The following is a 25,051-nucleotide window of genomic DNA, read 5'->3' on the forward strand; positions in this document are numbered from 1 at the left end:
GTTCGTACTTATAAAAGTAGGTCTAAGTCATTAAGAAATATTAAAAAATTGTGCTACCGGTTCGTGTCGATCCAAATTAAAAACGTGTCGATCCAAATTAAAATGTGTCGATCCAAAATGATATAACAGGTAAAAATATGACAAAACCGGTATAGAAATGATAAAACCGGTAAAGCGCTACCGGATACATTTAAAGTGTCGGTACTTTAATATAAGGATCGACACTTCGTGAATTTAAAGAGAAGCAGTTTAAATCCTAAAAGTGTCGATACTTTTAAAAATGTATCGATCCAAAACGATATATCAGGTAAAAATATGATAAAACCGGTAACAAAATGATAAAACCGGTAAAACGTTACCGGATATATTGAAAGTGTCGATACTTTATATAAGGATCGACACTTTGTGAATTTAAAAGAGAAGCAGTTTTAGCGCCTATAATGTGTCGATACTTTAAAAAAATATATCGATCCACAACGATATAACAGGTAAAAATATGATAAAACTGGTATCAAAATGATAAAACCGGTAAAATGATACCGGATATATTGAAAGTGTCGATACTTTCGTAAGTACGTGTAATAAATTATCGACACTTTCAAAGAAATAGGTAATTATCCTTTCGAAAGTATCGACACCTGACATAAAAGTATCGACACTTTTGTATTTGTATCGATTAAATATAAATAACATATCCGATGAAAATATAAGCTAAATATCCTCTGAAAATAGATAGAACGGACGAGTTTTTGAAATCAAAGCGTAATTGTTGCTGCATTTCAGAAGGTGTTTCTAAAGCGAAGTTTGTTTGTTTGTTGCTGCAGTCGAATCGAAAAGTATGTTGTCGAAACCCTAATTTTTTATTATTACAGTAATCGCGATATGGTTTTATGTGTTGTTTGGGGTTTTGGAGTAAAGAAGCATTTGGGACCGATTGCAGGTAGAAAGTGATATTCAAGGAAAAATATAAATGTCGATACTTTTATTAAATATTATAGGTAGAAAATGATATTATAGGTTGTATAAATATGCCGACATATTTTGGTGTGGCCATTCAAATTCTTTGAAGAAAACCGTTTTACCACAATAGTAGTTATCTATTTGTATATTGAATAAGTGTATGTAACAAAATAATTTGATTTGCGTAAACTGATATATGAAGGAAAAATGGAGTCAATGGGTTGAAAAATTGTTGGTGGAGCAGATGACTTTGAAATTGAGGCCGAGACTCGAAAGCAACCAAAGGGTGGATATATGTACTTCTAGTAAGTATCAATGTCTTTTTGTTATTATTGTTGAAATGGTAATTGGATTAAAGTATCGATAAACTTTAAATTGATTACAAATTTTAAATGTTGACAGTATGGCCGGATGCAAAAGGATGAAGGAAGATGGCACACAGAGCGGTTCGGTATGTAAAATGAAATTGACATTGATTAGTATTTAGTGTTAATGTATTGATTAAGAAACGTTTATGTTTTATATTAGGTGACAAAAGATGTGAGGTCCAAATGGAATTCAATGAGTGATGCTGAAAAGGAACCTTACATCACACAGTCAAGGAATGATAGTAAGAATACAAAGAACGGAGGAAAGCACATGAAAATAAGGTATTCATTAAACTTGTAAATACGTTGATACAAAATATATAAGAACTATAACATTATATATTGTTAAAAAATATAGGAAGTGTCGACAAGATGCAGCATTAAAAGGGTGAATTTATTAATTAAACACCTTAAGGAGAAGGGTCAGTTGAATGTGCTGGGAGAAATAGGTTTTGGATTGTTGGTAGGAGTAAGGGATCGACCTATTCGGAGGGAATTGTGTCGATCCTTGATGGCGAAATTTGATGTCAGACAATGTATTGCTAAATATGGTGATTTTTCATTTCCTCTCGGGATCCCATGTGCTGCAGCCGTATTGGAGGTAGAAAATGAAGGCAAAAGTGTCGTAGAAGTATGTAAGAGTAAGGACTGGAAAGCACTTGCCTCCAAATATGGTTTGAAGCATAAGGTGACATATGCTGAAATTGAAGAGGAAATAAAAAGTGGATCTTACGTTGGGGATGAGCTGAAGGCCAGAGTTCTATTATACCTTGTCGGTATCTTTCTTTGTCCAACGGGTAATACGTCAACGAACAAAGAACATATGAAGCTCATTTGTGATGAAGGCTTGAAGGGTGAATTTAATTGGGCTGAATATATCCATTCGAGATTGATTGAATCAATAATCACCTTTAAAAAGGGCAGCCAAAGATACCTCAAAGGGTGCATAGCAATCTTAGAGGTAAATGAGTTGAAGAACTTTTTTGTATTTTTATATAAAAATATAAATTTTATTATAAATGCAGGTTGCACTGTTCGATTTTTGGTCGGGCTGTGAGGTAGTGTCGGCTTATGTAAGAACCGGAGTGGCACGCATCCGTGCATGGGGGAAGGAAGATGTGGTTAGAGTGATGGTGAAGTTGAAGTTGGATAGAGCGAAGAAGCAAGAAAGGGTAATAAATGTAATTAAATAATATTAAGAATATAATCAATGTCTTAATATTATAATTTAATTTTGAAGGTTATTGGCAAGGATGTAGAGGAGGCAGTGGAGGTAGAGGAGAAGAAAGGAGGGATGGTTGTATTGGGGGATGACGGTGAGTGGGACGACAGTGAGGGAAAACATAATAACTTCGACATTTTGATGTCTGAATTGGCTGATATCAAAAAAATCCAATTTGAAATCATGCAAAGACAATCAAGAGTCGAAGAGAAACTTGATAGAGTCGAAGAGAAACTTGAGAGAGTCGAAGATACACTTGAGAGGCATAAGGGGGTAGTGGAAGGAAAAATAGATGGAGTGGTGAAAGAAGTAGAGGTGTTGAGGGGTGAAGTGGTGAAAGAAGTTGGGGTGTTAAGGGGTGATATTAAGATGGTGACGGGTGAAAAATTTGAGGGAGTGGTGAAGGAGGTTGTGGAATTGAGGAGTGAACTTACGGGGGTGAAGGGGGTGGTTGATAATACTTGGATGAAGGAGATCAATTGAAGGGTGAAATAAAAGAGATGAAGAGCTATGTAGAAAAAAAATACGATGAATTGAAAAAATATGAAGAAGAAAAGAGGGAGGAGGAAGAAGAAGAGATGGAAGAAATGAGGAGAAGGAAGTTGATGTCATTTATACACGGAGAGTGTTATAGCAGCAGATTTGGATTCGAATGTCCTGCACCCCAGAAGAAGAAGTAGAAGGTAAGTTGAATAAAAGAAAACTTAATTTGATTTTTATTATGTTGTTGTGACAAAAATTTGTATGCAAAATTGTAGGTTGAAAAAGCGGATATTCCAAGCGGAATTGATGATATCGAAGCTGCAATTTGTGATTATTTATGGAATAGTGAGTTAGAATCGGAGTAAGTGAAATATATTGCTTTGTGAGTTATATTTAAATATTTCATGACAACATATTAATCCTAATGATTCATACAGATATTCTGTAATCTCAATGGGAAATCAATTCGCTAGTGTATACGACGTTGCAACGTTGAAGCCTACGGAATGGGTTGGCGGTGTGGTAAGTAGAAAGTAGAAAATGTTAAAACTTATTGAATATGTTCTGATTGTGTAATTAATTTTGTTAGGTTATTGATTTGCTCGCCTGGACAGTATGCTACGATTCTCAGAAGTCACTCCGGAGGATTGGCTACCTTCCATACCACTTAGCGGTGAGTTAAATTAATAAATGGAGATAAGTAGTGTTATAGACGTTAAATTAATAATGTTTGTTGCGTAATTGCAGCAGCAGGCGTTGGATGCCAACAACAAAGAAAGTGTTGAGGGTATTGCTACCTTCTGGGGTCCCATACTGAATAACTATGTGAAATTCACCGACAGTGAGAAGGTAAGACACCATACCAATTGCAAATGATGTTTTCGGATATAGAATGTTGAATTTTGTCAAATTGGGTGTGAAATTTGTTGCAGATCATGATCATAATAAACTACCATAATTCTCATTGGTATCTGTTGGTGTTGGATATGGTAGATCGTGTTGCAACAATATATGATAGTATGTTTACAACTGAAGCAGCTAAAGAGAGAGTGAAGGATGCTAAGAGATTGGTATGTATGTATGTATGAAAGGACATTATGTAAATTATAATGCATAATTTTTTTGGATCATAACTTCTTCTATTTTAATGCAGATTAAAATATTAGATTCTTATAATAAGAAACGCATTTGGGTTGAATCCTGTGGATCTCTAGGAAAGTATCCCTTGAAAAATTTCAAATTTGTGGAGCATAAGAATAATAAGCAATTGAATGGTTATGAGATGTTATCACAAATAGAAAGCTTAATTTATGCAGTATTCATCATAATTGACATGTGTGGTTTTCAAATTTTGTAACAGACATGATTGCGGCATGTATGTGATGATGTGGATGGAATTGATCGGTTCTACAGGGGCAACTGGTGATTTTGTAAGTGGAAAGAAAAATTCGTTTGTGGTAAAATTGTTAAAAGTCGTAGATTGAATGCTGTAGTTGACAATATTTAACGTTCTGACAATTTGAATATAGGTTGTTGGAGACTGGGATCGATCGCGAATATTAAACGATCTCGTAAGCCACAATCAAAATGAACGAAGACATGAGATAACAAAAGCTTCCATGATACATAAGAATAACAAAAGGATGCAATGATGTAAATGTAGGGTTAATTTTGTATAAGATTTATAATTTTGTATACGATTTATAATTTTGTATGTGAATATAATTATGAATGAGATGAGAAAAGTTAGCAGTATGTTGTTGTACATGTTTCTTATACACATTAAGGGTCATGTTGATACTTTAAAGTAAAAGACAAATTTACAATATGGCCAACAGGGTACAACAATAAAGTGTCGAACCATATATAAAAAGTGTCGATCCCAAAAACATCGAAAACCAAAAGTATAATGTAATATGTAATTTTTCAATCTAACCGGTACAAGTATACCGGTTTTATGAGAGAATATGTCTAAATAATGTGTCGACACTTTTTTAGTTTGTGTCGATATTTTTGGTCCAGAATGAATGGAAAACAGGGATCAACCATAAAGTGTCGATCCATATATAAAAAGTGTCGATCCCAAAAACATCGAAAACCAAAAGTATAATGTAATATGTAATTTTTCAATCTAACCGGTACAAGTATACTGGTTTTATGAGAGAATATGCCTAAATAATGTGTCGACACTTTTTTAGTTTGTGTCGATATTTTTGGTCCAGAATGAATGGAAAACATGGTGCAACTATAAAGTGTCGATCCATATATAAAAAGTGTCGATCCCAAAAACATCGAAACCCAAAAGTATAATGTAATATGTAATTTTTCAATCTAACCGGTACAAGTATACCGGTTTTATGAGAGAATATGTCTAAATAATGTGTCGACACTTTTTTAGTTTGTGTCGATATTTTTGGTCCAGAATGAATGGAAAACATGGTGCAACCATAAAGTGTCGATCCATATATAAAAAGTGTCGATCCCAAAAATATCGAAAACCAAAAGTATAATGTAATATGTAATTTTTCAATCTAACCGGTACAAGTATACCGGTTTTATGAGAGAATATGTCTAAATAATGTGTCGACACTTTTTTAGTTTGTGTCGATATTTTTGGTTCAGAATGAATGGAAAACAGGGTGCAACCATAAAGTGCCGATCCATATATAAAAGGTGTCGATCCCAAAAACATCGAAAACCAAAAGTATAATGTAATATGTAATTTTTCAATCTAACCGGTACAAGTATACCGGTTTTATGAGAGAATATGTCTAAATAATGTGTCGACACTTTTTTAGTTTGTGTCGATATTTTTGGTCCAGAATGAATGGAAAACAGGGTGCAACCATAAAGTGTCGATCTATATATAAAAGTATCGATCCCAAAAACATCGAAAACCAAAACTATAATGTAATATGTAATTTTTCAATCTAACCGGTACAAGTATACCGGTTTTATGAGAGAATATGTCTAAATAATGTGTCGACACTTTTTTAGTTTGTGTCGATACTAATTTAAATATCAAGTGTTTTTCCACCGTTTACTATATATAGTACTCTAAATCGAGAAACCCTAAACATAAAGGCAAGCAGGCAGAAGATAACTCTTCCTCTTTCTTCTAGCATTATCATAAGTGACGATCAGATATTCAGGTAAATTTATCGATATTTTATGGGTTTGATTGATTTCTATATTGGAGTTTTTTTCCTGAATGTGTTGTGTTCCATTGTAATAGCATCCAACCAAAATGGCTCCAAAACGTCAGCGTCAGAAGCGCGGTCTTTCTCAAAGCTCTTCTCAACCCAGTTCTTCTCAACCACAACCTCCTTCTATAACAAAGGATTCTTCTGAGGAAATCAGGTCCTTCGAAACTCTGAACTTTAGATCCGATATGGAGAAACAAAGATGGCAGATGAGTTTTAAAGTAAGGAAGATTCGTCCCGAACGTGTCATTGACCTGGGTTTCTTGTTTGATGATAAATATGCATTTAGTTTTAAATCCATATTTACATCTTGGGGTTGGCTTGAATTCCTTGGTGTAGAACCAAGATATTATCCCAACCTAGTTAGAGTCTTCTACAACAATGCTTCCTTACAGCACGAGCCTAATAAGACTAATATAATAGGAATTAATACACATGTCATGGGAAGGATATATATATCTCCAGAAACTATTGCGGAGGGTTTAGGTGTAGCGAATACAGGGGATTCAGATGAAAATGGTGTAGATTGGTCTACAATTAAACGGGTTGCTAGAAATAGCCCAATTCACCTCGATGTAGAGTCGAGAGTGTTTCACAAAATGCTCACATGGTATATCCGGCCTAGTGGGGGAAAACATTCAACGCTTCGAGACAGCGATTATTGGTGGATAGCAAAGTATAAATCCAAAACGGCTCCAAACATTGCAAAACTCATATTTAATACAATTGTATATATGGTCACAAAGGGAGCAACAATTTCAACTACACTACCATATGGATGTGTCATCACCCATCTGTTGAAGAAGAAGGAAGTTGATTTTTCGCATGACGCCCCTGTTCGATTAACCCACAAGATTGACATGGTATTTATTAAAAAAGCGGGATATGATTTTGTTGAAAAACTCGGTTGGAAGCGTGTCAAGGAGGTCGGATTAGATCAAGAGAGGGAGGAAATGGACCCCGTTGGCCATGAAGAAGAGCAACCAAGTGGAGACGCAATGATGGAAGAAGCTCCAGTTGCAGAGGATGTCACAATTAAGACCGTGATGGAATACATGGTCAATTTTCGGGAGCATATTGATTCCCTTGTGAGTGGAATGCGATCCGATATTTCATCATTGCAACATGAAGTCTCCATGTTGCGTAACGAATTACGTCAACGACATCAAACGAGTTAGGTAATTCATTATCTATGTTTCTTAACATTTACACGTTCTGAACTGTATTTTATTTTCTTTTAACAGATGTGGACAACCAAGCGATCAATAAAGATGAAGCTGACGATGATGATGACGATGAAGCTGACGATCAAGATGATGACGATGATGATGATGATGATGATGATGATGATCCAAATAAGTATATCGTGTCTGCAACGCCGCCTTCAAGAAAACTTTTAATTTTTGAACTCAATGGTGTCCTTGCCTACATCCCAAGACTGCCTGCAGGTTTTAATTCTATTCTTTTGTATCCATTATTTTAACATATAAGCGTAGAACTTTAATCTCATTTTCTTCATGTTGTAGATGTTGTCCTCAGAAGAGGATTATTTGAATTTATGCAATTTTGTGTCGACAATTTTGTTGTTGCCCTTTGGTCTTCAAAGATGAGGTTAGAACATATTTGAAGTAATTGAATTACTGTAGTCAAAATCGTTAATATACATTTGAATGTTAACATTCAAACTTGATTACAATCTCAGGCATAACGTCGACCGTGTACTTGAGAAACTACCTGTATTTTCCGAGCATTTTCTATTCGTGTGGGTAAGATGAATGTCATTACAGTTTGCTGACTTTTCGTTGTCTATGATTCCTACATATTTATGTTCGACTGTTTGTGAACAGGATCAAAAAAAATGTAAAACATACGATTCTGTTACCTACTGTAAAGATCTCAATGATGTTTGGAACGCGTGTCCAGATTTTAACGAGCTAAATACACTTTTGGTCGATGATTCAGCGGAAAAAATGATTTATAATCCGGTAAGTTGCATTTATGCAATATGTTTTTCCAGTTGAACAGGTGTTCAGACATTGATTATTTTAACAACTTATGTGTTTATATAGAAATACAATTACATATGTCCACATACCTTTGACGCTGCTTCCCATTCGAACGAAAATGCTCTAGGTATGACACAAATTTATTCATGCTTATGCGAATTTAGTTTATTGTTAGTAAAATTGCACCTCATTAGTTTGATAATTGAAATTATTTATGTATGTCATCAGAAAAAGTCGGAAACATACGAGAGTATTTGGAAAATTTGTTGAAGGCCTCTAATGTTCCGGACTTCGTTAGAAATAACCCTTTTTCATCGGATTAATTTTGTTTGTCGGTACATTATTTGAACATTCTTGTGTATTTATATTTTGGTGAGATTATATTGTGTGTATATTTTCATTAATTATTCCATATTTGCTTCTATATGTACATATACATTTGAGGATTGTTGAAATATCAATACTAATGTATTTTACATCTGCTTGCAAATGTATCGAAACACATGACTATAGCATTGTTTTCGATGATATCCACAACAAAGTTTTCACACTTTTTAATATTGTGCTGTACTTTATGTCCAGAATGGAAGAAAAATGTGTCGATACCATTTAAAAAAGTGTCGATTGAAAAAACATCGGAACCTAGAATTATAATGTAATAGATAATTTTGTAATATAACCGGTATAAATATACCGGTTTTATGAGCGAATATGTCTACAACCTATATCGACACTTTTTAATATTGTGTCGGTACTTTATGTCCAGATTGGAAGAAAAATGTGCCGATACATTGTCAAAAAGTGTCGACATTTACACATCGGAACCCATAATTATAATGTAATAGATAATTTTGTAATATAACCGGTATAAATATACCGGTTTTATGAGCGAATAGGTCTACAACCTATATCGACACTTTCTAATATTGTGTCGGTACTTTATGTCCAGATTGGAAGAAAAATATGTCGATACCATTTAAAAAAGTGTCGACATTTACACATCGGAACCCATATTTATAATGTAATAGATAATTTTGTAATATAACCGGTATAAATATACCGGTTTTATGAGCGAATAGGTCTACAACCTATATCGACACTTTCTAATATTGTGTCGGTACTTTATGTCCAGATTGAAAGAAAAATGTGTCGATACCATTTAAAAAAGTGTCGACATTTACACATCGGAACCCAGATTTATAATGTAATAGATAATTTTGTAATATAACCGGTATAAATATACCGGTTTTATGAGCGAATAGGTCTACAACCTATATCGACACTTTCTAATATTGTGTCGGTACTTTATGTCCAGATTGGAAGAAAAATGTGTCGATACATTTTAAAAAAGTGTCGACATTTACACATCGGAACCCAGATTTATAATGTAATAGATAATTTTGTAATATAACCGGTATAAATATACCGGTTTTATGAGCGAATAGGTTTTACAACCTATATCGACACGTTTTAATATTGTGTCGGTAATTTTAAGTAACGCGGTTTTTCTTTTTTCATTCAAAATATTTATATGTACATACAATAGGAGTCATGTTGATACTTACGATATATGGAGATCGTTGTCATTCCATTCCGTCTTCGAAAAAATCAGTTGATGTAGGCTGTGTGCTTGTACTCAAACTGAGCTTGACTTGAGGACATGTTAGTTTGTTATGTCCCTCACCGTTGTAGTACCCACATCGCCTAATTTTCTTCTCGACCTTGTTCTTCGGCACTTCTTTTCGCTTGCGTTGTTTTCGTTGAGGGTCACGAACATTGTTTACTACAATGCTCTGGTTGACTGAATCATTCAAACCAAACGAGTTTTCTAATTCTTCTATTAGTTTTTTCATCTCATCTCTTGCGGTTTTGAAAGACTCGTCTGTCTTTGATGCAATGTAGCATAACCTACTTGACGTTGAACATAGAGTAGCGAACCTTGCCATTTGCATCACTTTTGGAGACACATTCAAATCAACATAGCTGGGTGCAGAAGCCTTCGCATTATTAGTCCACCTACTTTGAATCAATGTCCCGGGCAAATATGTGTAGTCCAATTGCTTCAAAATGTGAAGTTGATGGCGACACGGAAGTCCAACGGTCTCGAATTTTTTGCAGGAGCAAATTAGAGTTTTCGTACGAGAATCAAAACTAATTTCAAATTTCCTATTTTTTTCTGCGTACTTTGACAAAATATAATGTTGACATTCATCTAATAAGGACTTAATCTCTGCCTCAATCCGGTACAATGTCTCCCGTATAAGTTCATCTTGGAACACACGAAAAGATTCGCGGGTAAAAATCGCAGCGGCATGGCTTTCAAGGTCGACCAGTTTTGTGATCTGGAAGGGCTTCGTATGGGAACTTAAGTAATCCGCTTTCAACTCATTCATACGCATTCTACTAATTCCATCTTCAATTGCACGAACACCATCTAAATATGTCTTCTTGTGTTTCAGTGCAATAGCTAGTGAAGCATTCATAGACTCACACCTTTGTGTTGAGCGAATATTGGTAAAGAAATGACCGGTTAGATATGCTTGTGCCCATAAGTGTCGTGTATTTCCCTTCTCAATCACCCATGGATGCTTTTGGACGTTGAATTCTGAAACAACCGAATGCCATTGAATATCAAATTCCTTAGTTGTCCACCAGGAAGCCATGTATTTTGAGAATGCTGTTGTAAACTTTGGGTCACCAATGTTAGCTTGTGCATTGCGAGAAAGATGCCAAGAACATAATCTGTGCTTAGCATAAGGGATAACAGATTTGATAGGCCTCTGCATTGCCCTATCCCCATCGGTTACAACGGAAATAGGTGATTTATTCATCATGGCTTCTAAAAAATTCTGTAGCACCCACTCGAAAGATTGAGACGTCTCGTCAGCGATTATGGCAGTGGCAAACACAATTGTGTTATGGTGATGATTGACACCAACAATAGACATAATTGGTCGACCATACAAATTATCTTTGTACGTTGTGTCGAACGCAATTACATCACCGAACCATGTGTAATCCGATCTCGATGTAGAATCCGACCAAATAAGATTATACAATGCCCCCGATTCGTCTACCGAGTATGTCATAAAAAACCCATGATCATCATGTTTCTTATAATCAAAGTAGGCAATTAGCGCATTCACATCCCCATCGACGAATTCCTTTGCTTTACCTCTTTGAAGTGCATTGTAGAGGTCTTTATGTGTAAATCCAACATTATGATAGCCCCCTGCCTGCTGCGTTAAATAGTTTATTACTTGTGACGTGCCAACACCGACCTCTTTCAATGTTGTTGCCTCATCGATATCAGCCTTACTTACAACTCTATTAGAACGCATAAATGGTGTCATAGCAGGTATGCACAATGCATGATTATGTTTCTGATCAGACTTACTTATAACCCATTGATCGTTTGTATTTGTTGATGTAACTACGACTCTAGCCTTACATCCTGTTCTTGTGACTGGCGTATGAGCACGTTGACGATCAACAATATTGACTTTTGATACTCGAAACCCTTCTTTGGAACAACAAAATTCTTGTGCCTTCACATTCCCTTCCACGTCAAGCCGTGTTGTTCCCTTACGTGCACTAAACCCATGTTCCCGTGCGAATCCCTTGTAAAAGTACCAAGCTTGATCACGTGAACAGAAGAGCTGACCAACCAATCTGTCAGATTCATCAACATTATGTACTTCATGGCATTCCTCGGTTGGCTTAACATTGTCTACATCAGTATTATCCATGGCAAAAATTTTGTTGTGCAAGTTCAGTGCTCCAGGAGTTGATGGAGATGTAAGCAAAGGTTCATTTTGAACATGTTTCAGTCGTGCTGCTTTCAATAGGATGTGGCATTGGTAGTGGTAGTTAAAGGGTGGGTACAACATTAAATTCGCAGTACATATTTAGGTATGTATAATAACTACAAGTATATATTATCATTAAATTTAGGTATGTACAATAACTACATATTTAGGTATGTACAATAACTACATATTTAGGTATATACATCTTTTGAGTGAGTTTTAAGATATTAATTTAGTAATTATAGGCGTCTAATGATTTATTTTTACGTTACGGTATATTATTATTAAATTAAAAACAATAAACATATATATTACATATTTATTATTATCTTTGGTTAATATTGTTAAATTTAAATTCTAAATATTATTTTATAAATATCAAAACAATCAAATAATTTTTGTGTAAATGAAATTATTAAATTAATATGTAGGTGGAAAACATGAAACACTATTAAAAAAAAATTGAAACATAAATTACATAACTTTAAAAGAAGTATCGATCTTTTTTATAAAAAGTATGGACACTTTCAATATAATAGGTAAAAATATGATGTAATAGGTAGCGCTTATATAATGTAATATGTAGCGTTTATATAATGTAATAGGTAGTGCTTATATTGTAAAGTATCTATCCTTTTTATAAAAGTGTCCATACTTTTTTCACTGTGGAAAACATTAATTTAAGGTTATCTTTTGAGTGAGTTTTAAGATATTAATTTAGTAATTATAGGCGTCTAATGATTTATTTTTACGTTACGATATATATTATTATTAAATTAAAAACAATAAACATATATATTACATATTTATTATTATCTTTGGTTAATATTGTTAAATTTAAATTCTAAATATTATTTTATAAAATATCAAAACAATCAAATAATTTTTTGTGTAAATGAAATTATTAAATTAATATTGTAGGTGGAAAACATGAAACACTATTAAAAAAAATTGAAACATAAATTACATAACTTTAAACAAAGTATCGATCCTTTTTATAAAAAATATGGACACTTTCAATATAATAGGTAAAAATATGATGTAATAGGTAGCGCTTATATAATGTAATATGTATCGTTTATATAATGTAATAGGTAGTGGTTATATTGTAAAGTATCTATCATTTTTATAAAAGTGTCTATACTTTTTTCACTGTGGAAAACATTAATTTAAGGTTATCTTTTGAGTGAGTTTTAAGATATTAATTTAGTAATTATAGGCGTCTAATGATTTATTTTTCATGTTACGATATATATTATTATTAAATTAAAAATTCTAAATATTATTTTATAAAATATCAAAACAATCAAATAATTTTTTTGTGCAAATGAAATTATTAAATTAATATTGTAGGTGGAAAACATGAAACACTATTAAAAAAATTAAAACATAAATTACATAACTTTAAAAGAAGTATCGATCCTTTTTATAAAAAGTATGGACAATTTCAATATAATAGGTAAAAATATGATGTAATAGGTAGCGCTTATATAATGGAATAGGTAGCGTTTATATAATGTAATAGGTAGTGCTTATATTGTAAAGTATCTATCCTTTTTATAAAAGTGTCCATACTTTTTTCACTGTGGAAAATATTAATTTAAAGTTATATTTTGAGTGAGTTTTAAGATATTAATTTAGTAATTATAGGCGTCTAATGATTTATTTTTTACGTTACGATATATATTATTATTAAATTAAAAACAATAAACATATATATTACATATTTATTATTATCTTTGGTTAATATTGTTAAATTTAAATTTTAAATATTATTTTATAAAATATCAAAACAATCAAATAATTTTTTATGCAAATGAAATTATTAAATTAATATTGTAGGTGGAAAATATGAAACACTATTAAAAAAATTGAAACATAAATTACATAACTTTAAAAAAAATATCGATCATTTTTATAAAAAGTATGGACACTTTCAACATATTATAATGTAATAGGTAAATTTGCAATGCTATCGGTATAAATATACCGATTTACTTATAAAATAGGTAAATATAAGCTCTACCTATTACATTATATAAGTGCTACCTAGTATGTTATTGTACTTTATAATATTTCCGGTTAAATAATATAGCATAACCAGTCTAAATTTTAACCGATCACTTATTTAACCGATCACGCCGTATATTAACCGTTTTTTAGGCACCGCACCGCAGAATTACCCTTAATTAAAGACATTGTTAAAGAACTGAAAGACGTAAGATGAGCCAAGGTAAAAGGTTATTTTAGTATTTGAATCTTAATGGTTCTAAAAGTAAGATATACTTTTATCAGCTTTAATAATTATTAGAGATAATCAGAAATTGGTATTCATAAGCATTAGTTACCGGATTAATAATCATTTATATTTTTATTAAAATTTAAAAATAATATATATATATATATATAATTATAATATTTTGGAAATTCCTACATTTTTTTCTTCCTAATATTTATTTTCCTTTTTCCTATTTTTAAAAATAAAACTACTCCAAGTATTTACTTAATAATTAATTTTTTGAAAAAGAAAAAATTATTGGTATTTTTGAAAAGTGAACCCAGCCTACCTTTTCCCTCCTCTCTTTCTCTCTCTCTCTCTCCAACTCCAAAGTTTCGGTTTTTATTTTAATTTCTTGCCGACCAGAAAAAGAGAGCAAGAAATAGGAAATTAAAGATCAAAACTTTGATGAGTTAACTCACTCCCCAATCTCGTTCTTGCCACTTTGTCCATATTTTTTTGGGTTCCTCAACTGTTTGCAAATGCAAGACCTCTTCGGATCAGTTCGCCGTTCACTGGTGTTCCGTCCAACCCCAGAGAATAACAATAACACCCCAGAAAATAGTCCTCCATTGGCAATCACAGCCAATGCCTTTGTTGAAAAGATAAATTCTTGCATCCGCAAATCACGGGTTTTCTCCAAGCCTTCATCTCCGTCGCCTTCTCCTCCTCTGATCCGATGGCGCAAAGGAGAGTTGATTGGGTCTGGTGCCTTTGGCAGGGTTTATATGGGCATGAACCTTGATTCCGGAGAGCTTCTTGCTGTCAAAGAGGTTTCTTTTTTTTAGAACTTTTTTGGGTGGATTTTGGATTCTTTTTTGGAGTTTGTTTGATGGGTTGTAGTTTAATTGTGATTCAAAATTGAAACTCTAACGTGGGTTTGCAGTAGGCTTTCAAGTTAGGGTTCTTTCTTTTGAAGTTTTGGTTGGTTTCATTGATTTTTTTTGGTGTGTTTAAGTGAATTTGATCTAAAGTTAGTGAAATGAATTTGATCTCATTTGTTGGCTTTTGTTGTTTCAGGTGCTAATTGCAGCAAACAGTGCTTCAAAGCAAAAAACACAGGTTTGATCTTTGAACTAGGTTCATTTTTATTCTCTGAAAATGAAAGTTTCTTTGAACTAGGTTTATATGATGATTCGAATCTTAAAGCATGGAGTTTTCCACTTATTATTAGTGGTATCAATTTATCATCTCATTGTTAATTTAGCAAGCCATTGCCATTACACGATCGAACTTGATTTGCATTTTGCTATGTGAGTAGGCTCATATTAGGGAGCTCGAGGAAGAAGTAAAGCTTTTAAAGAATCTCTCACATCCAAACATTGTTGTAAGTAATAACTGTGCTGTTTTATTGTATCGATCGAATCATTGAAGGCTATCACGCTTTATTTATTGGGATATTACTTTCCATCTTCAGAGATATTTGGGAACAGTGAGAGAGGAGGAAACTTTAAATATCTTGCTTGAATTCGTGCCTGGTGGATCAATATCATCCCTTTTGGGAAAATTTGGACCCTTCCCTGAAGCTGTAAGTCTTGGATTATAAAAAGTTTTTGAATTTGGCTGTTTTTAATGCTAGGCTTGTCTACTGGTTTATCTGATAGGTGATAAGAAAATACACAAACCAGTTATTATTGGGCCTCGAGTATTTACACAGCAATGGAATTATGCACAGGGACATTAAGGTAGCTTTCCTTTTCCAGACATTAATAAAACAGAGAAGGGGCCTTAGTTTTCTTATATCTTTTTTTCTTCTTCTTTCTGATCAGTGATTAATTTGTTCATTTTTCCATTGAAAGGGGGCAAACATCTTGGTAGATAATAAGGGAAACATTAAACTTGCTGATTTTGGTGCTTCCAAACAGGTCGTTGAACTGGTAATTGTGCAATTTAACCTTATCCGCCTATGTTAATGATTTTTCTACATTGTAGAATGTACTTTTCTTTAAATCAATACTTTTATAATAAGATACATGGTGTTTTTACAGGCTACCGTTACTGGTGCCAAATCTATGAAGGGTACTCCATATTGGATGGCTCCTGAGGTCATTTTGCAGACAGGACATAGTTTGTAAGAATAACTTAACCTCTGCAAAAATCTAATTGTATGCATGTCTTCTAGTTTTCTTCGACATCTTTAGAAGTCAGAATTGGTTAGCTTTCTGTGTATTGGACTACAATAGATCTCTGGGGGTCCCGTTCTATATTTCTTGAAGCATTTAAATGATGTTAGAGCTGTCATTGGTTAGTCTTTAAATGCATTTCGCGTTATCACCTGTATTTGCTGCATGCATAATAGTTCTCTGTGGATTATAATAACTGACACGTGATATAGTTTTTATAGCCTACTGATGTACTGAAACTTACTGATACTTTATGGATATACTGGACATAATTTCAAGTTCTGCTGATATATGGAGCGTTGGCTGTACGGTAATTGAGATGGCCACTGGAAAGCCTCCTTGGAGCCAGCAATACCAAGAGGTAGATCTCTTGACATTTCAAAGATATGTTCTAATCAGGTGGTTCTTTCATCATTGCACCTAATGTGTTTTCTTTTCAGGTTGCTGCACTCTACCATGTCGGGACAACAAAGTCTCATCCACCTATTCCGGAGCATCTTTCTTCTGAAGCGAAAGATTTTCTGCTGAAATGCTTGCAAAAGTATTTTTTTTATTGATTCTGAGAGCAAATACCATAAGATATATTTTCTGGCCATTTTTCCTCTTCAAATCTGTGATGTTTATGTAATTTCAGGGAACCAGAGTTGAGGCAAGTAGCATCTGAACTACTAAAGGTAATTGACTATATTACCCTTTGTCGTTTGGGTTTTGGACATTATACTCAGCAATTATTTTGGGTTTAATATTCTCCAATTTTGAAATAAATGCAGCATCCCTTTGTTACTGGAGAATCCCTGGACAATCTTGTTTTGCATTCTCCAATAATGGTCAGTGCACTTGAACTGTATTGCTGGTCATCCCCCCTCCCCCTGAATCTACTTCTAAAAGATGTTTCTTTATCAGGATAATTCGGAAATCCCTTCACCATACACTAAGAATGAAGAACTGTGAGTATTACAATATGACTCGCTTGAACCTGTAAACTAAGTAACTCCATTGCCAACCTGGCAAGGATCTTTAACAATGTCAATTTTCTTTCCAGTCAAGTTTCAAGGTGCCATGACTCAGCTGATATCTGTAATCTGGGTAGTCTGAACTGCTCAAATGCATTCGTCGAGAAGTTTTCAGAAAGCAAAGATTGGAGACTGAACTGCAGTGAAGATGATATGTGTCTGATTGACAAAGATGATTCAATGGTGAGCAAAGTAGCGCTTTGTTCTGCTTCAATGCTTGATAACGTTAACCAGGTATCTACTATGCATTTATCAAGGTTCTGATATTTTAATTATTTGAGTGTTACATCTACTAATTAATGAGTCATCCTTTTTGTTTAGAGTTCTGATCCCAGTCATGAAGATCCTGAAATGGTACCAGTCGGTTTCCCTACTACTTGTGGTGAAGAGGGAAATAATTTTTCATATACCAGTGGGCCATCTTTCTTTGAAGATGATGATGAACTCACTGAATCAAAAATTAAAGCTTTTCTGGATGAGAAGGTACTATTATTAGCCCTTGGGCTGTCAGTTCCTTCTAAATTTGGCCTCAAAGATTGTTGTGACAATGAAATGCTGACTAATGCCTCAGGCTTTGGAACTAAAGAAGCTGCAAACACCATTATATGAAGAGTTCTACAACAGCTTTAATTTATCATGCTCCCCAAGTTTTGTTGAGAAACGTGATGAGACACCGTCAAATTACTTGAAATTACCTCCTAAAAGTAGATCCCCAAGTCGAGCTCCCGTTGGCACTCCATCTTCTGCAACAGATGCTATTAGTACAGGAAGTCCACGTAGTAATAATAGCAGGCGCGTATCAAATGTTGGTAATGCTAGTGAACAAGCTCCACAGGACAATTCACCACCTCAGCATGGTGATTGGAAAGGGCTTCTAGTTGATGGCCAGCCAGAACCGAACAGCCCAAGGTTAGTCCATAGTTGATTGGTTTTTGTTGCTTCCCCTCATATTGAATCTCTGTTATGGGGTAGTCTGAAATGCAATTATTTTCTATTTACAGTTTAATATTCTCTGAGAGACAAAGGAAGTGGAAAGAAGAGCTTGACCAAGAGCTTGAGAGAAAGCGAGGTAGATATGCTTGGTTACTTTCTTCTTCCATATTCGCTTAATAAGTAGTTGACTCCGGTAATTCTTCAATTGAATTTATCATAATATATTTATGCAAACCAAACAGTTGTATTGATTATCCAGATAGTAACCTTGTCTTGAGATAGTATATTGATTACTCAGATCTTCATGGTTTATACTCCATATAGTTTAGCAAATAATAGTGAAATTTTTGCAGAGATGCTTCGCCAAGCTGGTTTGGGAGGGAAGACTTCTTCACCCAAGGATAGAGCATTAAACAGGCAAAGAGATCGGACAAGGTTTGCATCTCCAGGAAAATGAGTGCATTTTAGCGTAAACAGCACCTCCTGTGAAGTACCTACACGAGTTCATCTTAACATTTACATTTAATTTTCAGTGAGCTTCTTCCGGCTCTCAGGAAAACAGTTGCACCCTATACAAATTTGTCATTTTTCAACCAGGGAAATCTGCCCTTTTGAAGGCGATAGCCGATGTTTGTTACTCAAACATAATATATATATATATAATACTTTTCCTTTGTTCCCCCTTGTGGTTTTACTGGTTTTGAGAGGTTTGGTATACTTTTCCGTAAGTTTGTCTAGTGCATATATGTATTACTGATGTAGAATAATAATGATGAGATTTTGCTAAAAGCATTGTAATCTTTGCCTGTCGCTTCATGTTTCTTTATGCCTTGAACAATCAGACTCTACAAAGAGTGATATAACTGTTTACAAACTTTAACATCAATCAGAAAGATGGACAAAGAAAATTCACAACAATGTCAAGAAAAGCCACTATATTGACATTGCAAAAGCATTTTATGATGCTTATATTCTCCCTGTCGAGAATAACTTAGGCATTACAAGTTTACAACCAATCGGTTTGCCAATCGTGAAAGTGAAAACTATCTAGCATTGCTTTTCTGCTCGTCAATGGTGACACCAATCTGTTAGCCAATCTTGAAGGCGAAAATGACCTACGCAGCATGGAAACAGCTGACGACGCCTTTGGAGATTTCTTGCTTATGTTGGTTAGCATCACCATGGGTGGGCTCTTGACTTGAAACGTCGAAGCCGATGGAGTTGACTTGATCAAGAACTTATGTGGAGTTTGTTTGTTTCTTGCAATCACTGGAGACCTTGTCTTGCAGAACTTCTGTTGCTGTGATGCTGGCGTTGAACTAAACAAAGGATTTGGGAATAAAACAGTCTTTTTAACCCATGGCATATTCCTCGGTGACATCCTATTAGCCATATGTCTATTGTTTTCCTTTTCAAGTTCCTTGAATTTGGGAGGGAAAACCTTGAAGTTGATCCGGGAACGAGCCCTTTGAAGAGATGGAGATTCGGAGTCGGTTTGAATCAGCTGTAACTTGTATTTTTTAATTAATAATATATTTTAATTCTTAAAATTTTATAAATTTGTTTTATTAACGTAAAATCTTATATCTGTTTATGTATATCTTCCTAATAAAATCACCCGAGACCAACCCCATCTTAGATTCTTGAATGAAACACATTTCCACCTTGTTTCTACACATAACTTTAATCATTGCGGCAATCAGGTACGTTTCTAAATTCAACAGCTTGATATGTAAGTTTAAAGAAGAGAAAATGGAATGCATCACTATAAGAAGTATCCCAAGTAAGCAATTTCTTATCGAGTTTATAAAGTATACGATGAAAAAAATATTTCAAAAATGGGAAGAAGATCGAAATTAGTATTAAATTGTGACCACAACATAGTGTAAAAGTCGTATCGTAATGTTTTTTAAGATTACCCTGACATCGCAAACTACATCTGCAACAATATAATCATAGTTATATTTAAGAAATAAATCACACCGTAACGTCCGCAACCTCCACAACCTCTATGATCTTAAAACGATGCATATACGATTAAGCATAACATAATCACAAACAATCTTAGAAACAACATACATAGAGTGTCAATATCTAGAGTAAGTACATTTGACCTGTTGGTCAAGTTGCTTATCTCTATTATCTTATATTTTTTTAGGTTATGAATTCTAGATCCACTACGAGCACTCCTCTTCCTTTCACTAGATTCCTCCCTTCCCCTTCCCTTCAGGTAGGATTAAGATTAGTATTTAGGGGCAGGTAGAGACAGTTGTTCTCCTTAAAAATTTAAAATTACCATATAATTTAATTTTTCTATATATTTTATATTAAAAAAATCTGTTTTTGTCCCTATAATTGTTAATTTCATGATGTATGGTAAAAGTACCATAGAGGTCGTTAATGTTGTATGCTAAATCAAACAAATTTAAATCACCAAAATGGGACTATCATGTGCCACTGTCGACTGCTTGCTAGTAACCTTGCCAAAGTGAAACGCGCATGCTTTGTCTGTACTATGCTATAATTAAGGGTGAGCATTCGATCGAGTCGAATCGAATAAAAAAAATCTGTTTTAATTGAGTTTATAAGTCATATTTTATAGCTTAAATTTTATTTAATTTTTTTTCAAATCGAGTCGTTTTTATAAAATTTGAGTCGAATTATTCGAGTTTCTATTCGGAAATCATATATATTATAAAATATATTCCGTTTTTCCATAATAGCAAATTATTTATTAATATAAACTTGGAAACAATTTTTCCTGCAAATATTCAATGTTCTCTGGTTAATTCTCTTATATGTTTAGTAATAAATAGGGTAAATTTTGTATTTAGTCATCAACTGTCACTTTAGTTTTGTTTTGGTCATTTAGCTATTATTTTTTTTCAAAATCATACCTAACGTTACATTTAAAGTGATTTTGAATATTCTCTGACTAATCCTCTTCAATAACTTGTCCCCTCAGCCACTTATAAATTCAAGAGAATGTACATGTTATTTCTCATCTAGGGCACAACATTTAACTGAAGAAAAATTGAAAAACAAAGAAAAAGAAAGTATGAAGAGTTTCAAGATGTGCGTTATATTCATGTTGGTTATTCTTTTTGCAGCAGGTAATTTACTCCATTAAATTTTCTTTTACTTAGCTTCTACCTACATGTATAGAGGCTGTACTCTTTTAAGGGGGTGATTCGTTTCAGTCTTTTAATTTCTAAGAGGTTACTCTTTGTGAAAAGGAAGTAGCACGGTTTTCAGGGTAGAGAAGCAAGTTTTTGTGTTTTTAATTGTGGTAAACAGATTGGATTTAGAGGTGGGAACTACCTTGGTGGCATGGAGGAGGGCGTTTACCACTGGTGCGTTGATGGCTCGTGCTGTTGCAGATGCTTTGTGGTGCTTTAGTGCTGTTTGATCCAGCTTAGGGTGGTCCTTTCCGGGTTGTGTTTCTGAATTGAGAACAGAGAAAAAGATGGATATTCTTGTTTGGTTTATTGGTGCTCGTTCGGTTCGGTGCTTACTTGTTGGTGCAGTGGTGCAGTGTTTCTGATTCGTTTTGCTTTGACTTCGGACGTGTCTTTTTTCGGCCCCATGCTGGGGTAAGCCAGTGGTGCAGTGTGGTGTTCCAGGGTTCAGTTTTATGCAGTGGGTTATGTCTTTCATTTTCTCTAGATTGCTTAGTTCCATTGATAGGCATATGTTCATTGTCTTATGTCTCGTAGATTGTAGCATGGTGTTTCTTTGTTTCAGATGTGTGTAGTTCCTTTGTGAATTTCATTCAGGGGTAGTGTGAAGCTACATTGATGTGTTTGTTTCGGGCGGTTATAGTGGTGTAGTTCCCGGCTGTTGTTCTTGTTGTTCTCGGGTTCATGTTGGACCTTCTTCCATCCCAAAGGTTCACTCTTTTTCCTCTAATTAGGATTAGGCAGGTTTTTTAATGAGGTCCTTGGGGTGGTGTACTTTGTGAATTCGAATACAAAGTAACCATTTTTCAATATATATATATATATATATATATCATGAAGAATTTGATTATGTTTATTATATAGATTAAGCATTTTTGGGATTTTAATGCATGTAGAAAAAGCAGCAGCAACAGAGAAAATATGCAGATCAACTATGACAATTGAAGGTTGCTTTAATGAATTTTGCTTGAAACGTTGCATTTATATGTATGGAGAAAATGCTACCGGAGTTTGTGTTGATCCTGTTTGGGCTAATTGCCAATGTACTTACCCTTGTTGAGTTTTCTTTTTCTTTCTTGATGTTTGCTGCTTGATGTGACCAAATCTCATTAACAAAAATCTCAAAACCCTATGGATTTATTGAATGATCTACTTTATTTTTCGGCCACACTTTCTGAATTTTGAATCAGTTGTGTTAATTAAAGGAACAGTTGTTAATTAAAAGCAAAATTGGTTAGCACAAGGGGGGAAGAATGGCTGCTTTAGAACTAGGAGGAATGTCAATTAAGAAGCCGGAAGAAAGATTTAATTAGACCAGCTAACAATGAGTGAATAAGCATATCTCTTTCAGAACAATTCAAGGAAACTTGCTTCTGTCTGTTGCTCAAGAGTTTCCAAATAACCCTACAAGAGAATATAAGCACATATCATGAGGAAATAAGCGTTCCAAATTTCCTGGGGAAAAACTAAAAGATATGAAGCTAAAATCTACTCTGATAATAGCTGCTTCAAGGAAGCTTCAAACTCTTTCTCTCGACCATATTTTGCCTGCAGAAGCCATTCACATCTTACATTTACACTGTGTCAACTCAAACTAAAGAATCAAGTGCATAATTTCTCTTATATCTTTCTCTAACATGTTACGGACTTAAAAAGCTTCTGAATACTATGGAGTTAGACTTACCAGCCATCTAGGGGACTCTGGAATGGAAAACAAGCCTATTATCTGTACTACACACGGGATTGCACCTGAAGAACAGAATAGATAAAACACTATCTTTTGCTTTATCTAATAAAGAAAAAAGCAAAGTACATACTGATCATGGCCAGGGAGAGCCAAGAAATGAAGATTCCAATGTAAAACATAAGCTCAACCCCATAAGTAATCATCAACTCCACGATAAAAGAAACTCATACCTAATTAATGTTAAGTTGACAGATCACATAGTCAATTGATTTAAGTATATTTTACCATATTTGATGATACAAAGGAACCCCAGAGACTTTTAGGTGTTATTTCAGCTATATAAACAGGTATCTGTTTCATAATGTATATCAGCATAAAAACTGCTTGAAGTTGAAAAATGAACAGCAAACCTTAGTACATTACCACATAACTAATCAGGGCACCTCCGATTCCGATGGACAACCTTCTAATGTCAAGCCACAAGGCATTCTTCCAGAAAGAATTAAACATAACCCTTTATTAGATCTTCTTAAAAATTGGCTTATATGGGGTTACAATAACTAGTTAACATAGAACTACATGGAACTGGAAGTTAACCTTTGCATATGCTATTGATAGCCACCCAGCAGTGCAGAAGACATCAGAAAACCACATTGTCTGTTTCTCACAGTCAATGAACACATTAATTTAGAGGAATAAACCAATTTTCAATGGAATTTAACTTAAAACATCTCTGGAAGATGTAAAGGCTTAAAGAAGAAGAAGACGAACTTACACGTTTTCTACCTATAAGATCAGCTATCTTCCCACTTAGAATTGCTCCTACCACTCCTCCAATTGTCATTATTGAACCAAAAACAGAGTACTGCAAATTGGTGAGAAAGATTACAAAGGATTCATCAATTTTTCACAAATATCCATGTCCAATCTATTTGTCACTCACCTAAATCCTAGTAAGATAAATTACCTTCAGGTTTCTTGTGCTTTAAGTAAGTGGAAGCTTATCGAATGCATGAGTTTTTGTGTTTTTAAACAAATAAAAATTGAAAGCAAAAATTATAGAAGAGATTGGGGAGTATTAACCGCTGGTACAGAGAGGCCCAAATCTTGCATGATCCTATTTTCCGCTGGTGATGAGTAACCAACCTGGGTCCATTTTCATAGTTCATAAAGGTAGAAAATACAATCATCTATGGTGTGTTTTCATCAGTTTTTCCCCAAACTTGTATCACATCTTCATGTTAAATATGAAGAAGAAAGTGAACAACTTACAGAACAGCCATAGCAGAAAGAACCATAAACAAGAACAAACGTACTGAAGACTAGAAGAGGTGTCAATGAGGAAGCTGATGGCATGTTAAGGTTGTCGGTAATACTGCCACCGCCGGAACCATTTCTAATTGGTTTTGTTGCATTTGGGGATTCATACCTTCCTGTTAATAGCCCTTCTTCCATGCCTTCCCTCTCCCTTTTTACAATTCTACTGCTTTTGAAATCGTTTAAACAAACAAATTAAATGTGAATCTATATGTCTGCCTTTTTCTTTTCATTTTTTTTGCTTTTTAAAGTATAAAATATATAGACGTGGAGGTAACGGATGCGAATGTGAGATGAGACCAATGTTCAACTAACCTAAAGTTATGTTAAAAAAATAACCTAAAGTTAATTATTGAAATTAATAAATATCGAAAAAAATGACTTAATCAGGCCCGTACTAAAAGATATGTAGGTCATGTGCTATTTTTTAAAATGAAGCCCCTAAAAGGATTAAAGATATTGTCAAAATC

The 25,051-nt window shown here is 34.1% G+C and overlaps 2 protein-coding genes across 2 annotated transcripts; one reads left to right on the top strand and one right to left on the bottom strand.

The window, feature by feature from the left end:
* The first annotated feature begins 14,603 nt into the window (after nucleotides 1-14,603).
* On the top strand, nucleotides 14,604-19,200 carry LOC120167256 (mitogen-activated protein kinase kinase kinase ANP1-like). The gene is made up of 17 exons (XM_039176329.1): nucleotides 14,604-15,102; nucleotides 15,350-15,391; nucleotides 15,591-15,656; nucleotides 15,747-15,857; nucleotides 15,934-16,014; nucleotides 16,129-16,206; nucleotides 16,318-16,400; nucleotides 16,732-16,813; nucleotides 16,893-16,993; nucleotides 17,087-17,126; nucleotides 17,223-17,279; nucleotides 17,356-17,399; nucleotides 17,495-17,699; nucleotides 17,787-17,948; nucleotides 18,037-18,374; nucleotides 18,467-18,534; nucleotides 18,752-19,200. The coding sequence occupies exons 1-17, from the start codon at nucleotides 14,812-14,814 to the stop codon at nucleotides 18,853-18,855; spliced, it is 1,953 nt and encodes a 650-aa protein (XP_039032260.1). The 5' UTR covers nucleotides 14,604-14,811; the 3' UTR covers nucleotides 18,856-19,200.
* Nucleotides 19,201-22,857: 3,657 nt separating this feature from the next.
* Nucleotides 22,858-24,719, bottom strand: LOC120167299 (sugar transporter ESL1-like). Its single transcript, XM_039176364.1, has 9 exons — nucleotides 24,537-24,719; nucleotides 24,348-24,410; nucleotides 24,040-24,129; nucleotides 23,862-23,921; nucleotides 23,688-23,753; nucleotides 23,550-23,615; nucleotides 23,262-23,366; nucleotides 23,070-23,125; nucleotides 22,858-22,981 (listed from the first exon to the last, which is right to left on the bottom strand). The coding sequence occupies exons 1-9, from the start codon at nucleotides 24,717-24,719 to the stop codon at nucleotides 22,858-22,860; spliced, it is 813 nt and encodes a 270-aa protein (XP_039032295.1).
* Between the last annotated feature and the right edge of the window lie 332 nt (nucleotides 24,720-25,051).

This window comes from Hibiscus syriacus, unplaced genomic scaffold, assembly GCF_006381635.1.
Source record: "Hibiscus syriacus cultivar Baekdansim isolate YM2019G1 unplaced genomic scaffold, ASM638163v2 tig00111671_pilon, whole genome shotgun sequence".
NCBI lineage: Eukaryota > Viridiplantae > Streptophyta > Magnoliopsida > Malvales > Malvaceae > Hibiscus > Hibiscus syriacus.

What these genes read in the sequence shown, in the direction of transcription:
- LOC120167256 (XM_039176329.1), top strand. Translation starts at nt 14,812, where the DNA reads ATGCAAGACCTCTTCGGATCAGTTCGCCGTTCACTGGTGTTCCGTCCA. An exon ending in TGCTTGATAACGTTAACCAG is followed by an intron (nt 17,700 to 17,786) that starts GTATCTACTATG and finishes CTTTTTGTTTAG; the next exon opens with AGTTCTGATCCCAGTCATGA. An exon ending in CCAGAACCGAACAGCCCAAG is followed by an intron (nt 18,375 to 18,466) that starts GTTAGTCCATAG and finishes TTCTATTTACAG; the next exon opens with TTTAATATTCTCTGAGAGAC.
- LOC120167299 (XM_039176364.1), bottom strand. Translation starts at nt 24,719, where the DNA reads ATGGAAGAAGGGCTATTAACAGGAAGGTATGAATCCCCAAATGCAACA. An exon ending in ATCTTATAGGTAGAAAACGT is followed by an intron (nt 23,922 to 24,039) that starts GTAAGTTCGTCT and finishes TGTGAGAAACAG; the next exon opens with ACAATGTGGTTTTCTGATGT. An exon ending in CAGAGTCCCCTAGATGGCTG is followed by an intron (nt 23,126 to 23,261) that starts GTAAGTCTAACT and finishes TGGCTTCTGCAG; the next exon opens with GCAAAATATGGTCGAGAGAA.